This window comes from Rhinolophus hipposideros (assembly GCF_964194185.1).
Source record: "Rhinolophus hipposideros genome assembly, chromosome: 1".
Taxonomy (NCBI): domain Eukaryota; kingdom Metazoa; phylum Chordata; class Mammalia; order Chiroptera; family Rhinolophidae; genus Rhinolophus; species Rhinolophus hipposideros.
The window spans coordinates 87805641-87812066 of record NC_138047.1 but is presented as its reverse complement, the minus strand read 5'-3'; the positions used below and the strand labels follow the sequence as shown (position 1 = coordinate 87812066).

General features: G+C 52.7%; 1 protein-coding gene across 1 annotated transcript; it reads left to right on the top strand.

The window, feature by feature from the left end:
• The first annotated feature begins 662 nt into the window (after window positions 1-662).
• On the top strand, window positions 663-6112 carry LOC308496947 (uncharacterized protein). Its single transcript, XM_081046788.1, has 2 exons — window positions 663-1974; window positions 5509-6112. The coding sequence occupies exon 1, from the start codon at window positions 1102-1104 to the stop codon at window positions 1618-1620; it is 519 nt and encodes a 172-aa protein (XP_080902914.1). The 5' UTR covers window positions 663-1101; the 3' UTR covers window positions 1621-1974; window positions 5509-6112.
• Window positions 6113-6426: the final 314 nt, after the last annotated feature.

Sequence of the window (6426 nt, the reverse complement as noted above, 5' to 3'; positions counted from 1 at the left end):
ATCTTAAGGTCAGGGTTAACGGCCCCTGGCTTGAAAAACAACCTAAGTGTAAACACAACCTGACTGTAAATTCCAAGATGTGGGCAGTGACAGCAAGGAGACAAGCAGCCCTGTAGCTTATCTTATACTCTTTGAAGCTGTGTAAGTCCTGCAGTTTATCATATACTCCTTAAAGCTATGTAAGTCCTGCAGTTTAATTACTGTGTGCCTTGAAAATGCTATATAAACCCTGAGTTTTAAGTGTTTGGGGTCCTTGTTGAAACCCGCTGCGTCGGGCAGATACTCGGACCCCAGCTAGCTGGAAATAAACCTCGCTGTGTGACTTGCATTATCGTGTGACTTCTGTTCACTTGAGGAGGGGTTGACTCCGGACCCTAACATTTGGGGGCTCGTCCGGGATCTTAAGACCCTACCTCAGGGGAACAGACGACTCCCGATACCGAGGTTTATTCTGGAACCGCGGCAGGAGGTTTGGCCACCTCCAATCAGGGAAGGGCTGAAACAGGCCCTCGGCCGGAGAGACTGAAACAGGTCTCTGCCCGGTCATCAGGGAAGGGCTGAAACAGGCCCTCGGCCGGAGAGACTGAAACAGGTCTCTGCCCGGTCATCAGGGAAGGGCTGAAACAGGCCCTCGGCCGGAGAGACTGAAACAGGTCTCTGCCTGGTCATCAGGGAAGGGCTGAAACAGGCTCTCGGCCGGAGAGACTGAAACAGGTCTCTGCCCGGTCATCAGGGAAGGGCTGAAACAGGCCCTCGGCCGGAGAGACTGAAACAGGTCTCTGCCCGGTCCCAATTGAGAATTCTCACGGGAAGGAAGGAGCGGGTTACGACCCTGGAGGCTCCATTACTGGAAGTCGTGGGAGACGTCCCCGACGAGAAGGTGGCTCAGCGACGTCCGCAGTGGACGCCGTTTGGACGAGCCCCCCCTGGGTAAGGATCCTGAGTGTGGTGTGACTGGTGTGATTGAAACGGCGCCTGTGGATGTGGTGTGGTTGATTTGATGAGTGGGTGTTGAAAAGTCCTGTGCGAAGTTGTGTATTTGCTGGTACTGTGTCTTTCGTCCTTTCCTTTGCCTTTTCTTGGTTTCTCTTTGTGACTATTATGGGACAGGCTCAGGTAACACCTAAGACTCTGCTCCTGAGCCACTTTCCTGAAATCCGCGCCAAGGCTCGTAACAATGGCATGGAAGTGAAGAAAGGTAAGTTTGACACCTTCTGCTCTGCAGAATGGCCCACTTTTAATGTGGGCTGGCCTCCCCAGGGGACTTTTTCCCTAGGCATTATTAACAAGGTCCGAGATATTGTTAATCGGCGCCATCCGGACCAATATCCCTCCCTGATAGACCTAGATTTTGAAGGGACTCCCCCTCCCTACGCGCCTGTGGCGCCGCTCCAGCCTGAGGCGGCTGCCCCTCCCGCGTCTGCTTACTCCACTGTGCCCTACGCCGGGGCTGCCCGAGCCTCCTCCCGGTGCAGGCAGATTCCCCCTCCTTATGTGCCTGAAACGCCGCATCAGCCAGAGGCGGCTGACCTTCCTGCGTCTCCGCATTCGACCGCCTCCCCCCTCTTCCTCTCCTTCCCCCTCCCCCTGCCCCAGCCCAGGGACCAGCGAGAGGATTGAAGCCCCGTAGAAAGCGGGAGAAACCCCGGAGGAGGAGCAGCCTTCTTCCTCCACCTCCGTTGGGGCGCCAACCCTCACTGTGCGAGCACTAGGAGGAACTGGGAGAGATGGGGAGCGACCCTATCAGTATTGGCCTTTTTTTTTTTTTTTTTTCGAGTAGTGATTTGTATAACTGGAAGGCCCCAAATCCCTCTTTTCTGAGAACCCAAAAGTCTAACTGATTTGTTTAAGTCTGTCATGCATACGCAGTCCCATCTTGGGATAATTGCCAGCAGTTTCTTAAGACCTTATTCACCACCGAGGAGCGCGACCGGATCCTCACCGAGGCTAGAAAAAAATGTCCCTGGTGACAAGGTGCGGCCTACAGCCTTACCAAACCTGATTGTCGAGCGCTTTCTCTTGAATAGACCGGATTGGGACTTTGGGGATGCAGAAGGTAGGGAGCATCTCCGAGTCTACCGCCAGACTCTTATGGCAGGTCTCCGAGTGGCGGCATGCCGCCCCACCAATTTTGCCAAGGTAAAAGCTGTGATGCAAGGGGAAAATGAAAGCCCGGCCGTGTTTTTAGAACGCCTCTATAATGCATTTAGACAGTACACCCCGTTGGACCCCCTGGCAGAGGAGAACCAGTCGGCTGTAATTATGTCTTTTATAAACCAGGCTGCCCCAAATATTAGAAAAAAATTATATAAGCAGGAGGGACTGGGAGAGATGACTATTAGGGATTTGATGAAAGTAGCGGAGAGAGTCTTCAACACTTGAGAGACTCCCGAAGAGAGGGAGGATCGTATCAGGAGAAAGAATCAGGAAGGAAGACAGAGAGCATCAGAGTAGGGAAAACAGGAGGCAGCAGAGGGAGATGGCTAAGATCTTATTGGCAGGCGTGCAAGGCACAGTTGGGGCGGGACCAGGTCCAGCTGGACCAGCCCAACCGTGGAGACCGCGGCCCGACTGGATAGGGGGCAGTGTGCAAACTAAAAAAAATATGGACATTGAAAGAGGGAGTGCCCCAAGCGCCAAGGCCAGACCAGGCAAGGCACACGGGTTCTGCTGGCGGGAATAGACAGTGACTAGGGGGGAGGGGACTCGGATCCCCTCCCCGAGTCTTGGGTAACCGTGTATGTGGAGGGGGAGCCGGTGGGATTCATGGTAGACACAGGAGCTCAGTACTCAGTTTTGAATACTGGAAGCTGGGATACTAAAACCCTGCCACTCTACCTGGAACACCCCGCTTCTCCCCGTTAACAAACGGAGGGGGGGGGGAAGATTATAGGCCAGTCCAGGATCTAAGGGAAGTAAATAAGAGGGTCGAAGACATCCACCCCACGGTCCCCAGCCCTTATACCTTGCTAAGTCACTTACCCCCTTCACATGTTTGGTACACTACCTTAGACCTGAAGGATGCATTTTTTAGCATAGCCCTGGCACCCAGCAGTCAACACATTTTTGCCTTCGAATGGCATGATGGCAATACGGGAACCCCCGGGCAGTTGACCTGGACTAGACTACCGCAAGGCTTCAAAAACTCTCCTACCCTGTTTAATGAAGCTCTGAATCAGGATTTGGACTTGTTTCGCCAGAGCCATGATTCAGTTGCGCTCCTGCAGTATGTAGATGACACTTCTGGCGGCCCCCTCCGAAGCCGAGTGCCGACAGGCCCTGGAGACCTCCTCCAGGAGCTGGGGCGGTTGGGTTATCGGGCCAGTGCAAAGAAGGCTCAAATATGCAGGCAAACAGTCACCTACCTGGGATATAAGCTGAAAGAGAGAACCAGATGGCTGACAGAGGCCATGAAAGAGACTATTCTTAGACTTCCGGTTCCTACCTCCGCTGGAGAGGTCCGAGAGTTTTTAGGAACGACAGGCTACTGCCGGCTGTGGATTCTGGGGTATGCTGAAATAACAAAACCTCTGTATGAGGCAACCAAGGATAAGGCCCCTGGGCCTGGGGGCCAGACCAACAGAAGGCCTATGAGGAACTCAAGGCAGCTCTCTTAAGAGCCCTGGCCCTGGCATTGTCAGACCCCCTGAAGCCTTTTACTCTCTTTGTTGATGAGAAAAGGGGAATAGCGAAAGGGGTGCTAATGCAGCGTCTGGGGCCCTGGAAACGTCCGGTTGCCTATTTATCCAAGAAGCTAAATCCAGTTGCAGCAGGATGGCCCCCGTGCCTAAAGATCATTGCGACAATAGCCCTAATGGTAAAAGATGCAGATAAACTCACTTTTGGACAACATTTGAAGGTGGTGACCCCCCAGGCGATCGAGGGGGTCCTGAAATATCCCCCTGGTAAGTGGATAACCAATGTCCGACTAACCCTTTACCAAGGTCTCTTGCTAGACGAGCCTCGGATCATCTTCGCTGAAACCACCGCTCTGAATCCAGCCACTCTACTGCCGACCCCGGATCTGGAAGCCCCCCCCCCCCTGCATGATTGCCAAGAGGTCATGGCAAGAGTCACCCAGGTGCGCCCCGACCTCCAGGACACCGCACTACCCAACAGTGAGTTGGTATGGTACACTGATGAAAGCAGCTTCATTATAGACGGTGTGCGGAGGGCGGGCACAGCAGTAGTAGACCAAGGTGGGAACATCATTTGGAGCGCCCCGCTTCCCCCGGGGACCTCAGCCCAGAAGGCCGAGCTGATCGCGTTGGCAGAGGCACTGAGCGAGCTGAAGGGAGACGAGTGACTGTCTACACCGATAGCCGCTATGCTTTCGGCACTGTTCATGTGCACGGTGCTATCTACCGGGAGAGAGGCTTTGTTACAGCGGAAGGAAAGGTCCTGTGCAATCTCCCTGAGGTACAAAGACTGCTGATAACCGTGCAAATGCCCTGGGCAGTTGCTGTTGTCCATGTCCCCGGGCACCAGTCTGCCCGGACCCCGGAAGCTAAAGGAAACCGGTGAGTGGATAAAGCCGCCAAAGTAGCGGCAGTAGCTTCATCATCAGCTTTGGCACTCGCCCTGCTCGCACCCGAGCTCCCGCGCCTGCCCCCGCGACCTGACTACACTCCGGAAGACCTGCGATGGATCCAGAGCCACCACTGCCCGGAGTCTGATCAGCATGGGTGGCATCGGGATGCAGAGGGAAGATTGATACTGCCGGCACAGCTAGGACTGTTTCTCCTCTCCAACCTGCACCAAGCCACTCACTTAGGAAAGAGGAAATTACTAAGGATTCTTGAGTCTGCCCCCCTCCGGTTCCCCCGACAAACAGCTCAGATCCAGAAGATTGTGGATCAGTGCCTTGGGTGCCAGGCTATGAAACCCAGTAGGAAGGGGCCCCTGCATACAGGTACAAGGGTACGGGGGAGAGTGCCAGGACGGTGCGCCGGGACGGAGTTGGGAGGTGGATTTTACTGAGGTAAAGCCTGGGAGGTGTGGGTACACGTACTTACTAGTCATGGTTGACACATTTTCAGGCTGGGTGGAAGCCTTCCCCACGAAACAGGAGACTGCCCAGGTTGTTGCTAAGGCGTTGCTAGAGGAAATTATTCCCAGATATGAAGTCCCCGAGGTTTTAGGCTCCGACAACGGCCCAGCTTTCATCAGTAATGTCCTACAGGGACTGGCCCGAGCGATAGGGACCAATTGGAAGTTACATTGTGAATATAATCCCCAGAGCTCAGGGCAGGTAGAGAGAATAAATTGGACTCTAAAGGAGACCTTGTCCAAACTGGCCATCGAGACTGGCGGGGACTGGGTGCCCTCTGACCCTATGCCATGTTCCGGGTCTGGAACTCACCATATAAAATTAAAGATGCACCAAACCCGGAACATGGCATCGTTCCAGGGGATTGGGTATGGGTGAGGAGACACAGGTCCCGGACACTGGACAAAAGGTGAAAAGGTCCTTATATAGTTATTCTGGTTACCCCCACTGCCTTAAAGGTTGACGACATCGGACCTTGGGTCCATCACTCTCAGGTACGCCAAGCCAACCAGCTGGAGCAGACAAGCTGGGGAGTGGACCGTACGGCGACACCCTAATAACCCTCTGAAGCTACAGCTCTCCTGACCTCGGGGAAACACCAAGCCCCTGCCTCGCCCAACGATGAAGTGGCCGCCCCTGAAGACCTCTACAGCTGGCCCGCACATGAGCAAGATTGCTCATTATGAACAACAAACAGGGGGGAAATGTAAGAGACTGTTAGCATGAGAACTGCTATCTTAAGGTCAGGGTTAACGGCCCCTGGCTTGAAAAACAACCTAAGTGTAAACACAACCTGACTGTAAATTCCAAGATGTGGGCAGTGACAGCAAGGAGACAAGCAGCCCTGTAGCTTATCTTATACTCTTTGAAGCTGTGTAAGTCCTGCAGTTTATCATATACTCCTTAAAGCTATGTAAGTCCTGCAGTTTAATTACTGTGTGCCTTGAAAATGCTATATAAACCCTGAGTTTTAAGTGTTTGGGGTCCTTGTTGAAACCCGCTGCGTCGGGCAGATACTCGGACCCCAGCTAGCTGGAAATAAACCTCGCTGTGTGACTTGCATTATCGTGTGACTTCTGTTCACTTGAGGAGGGGTTGACTCCGGACCCTAACAGTTTACTGAAGCATTTGCCTACTCTATATAAACCTTTAATCAAGATTATGACTCAGTTTAACTAAACTTTCCTGTAGTTCTACTCTTAATCTATTTCATGGCTGCTTTTCTAGTATTTTAAATAACAGATGGCAAATATGACCCATTCCTTATATCTGTTTGCTGTCTTATTATCTCAGAGATAATGTTAAATTTTCAAAGAAAAATTTGATAATTTTGTCAAATCACCTGTCTTACCTAAGACATAATTTATCCTAAGGAG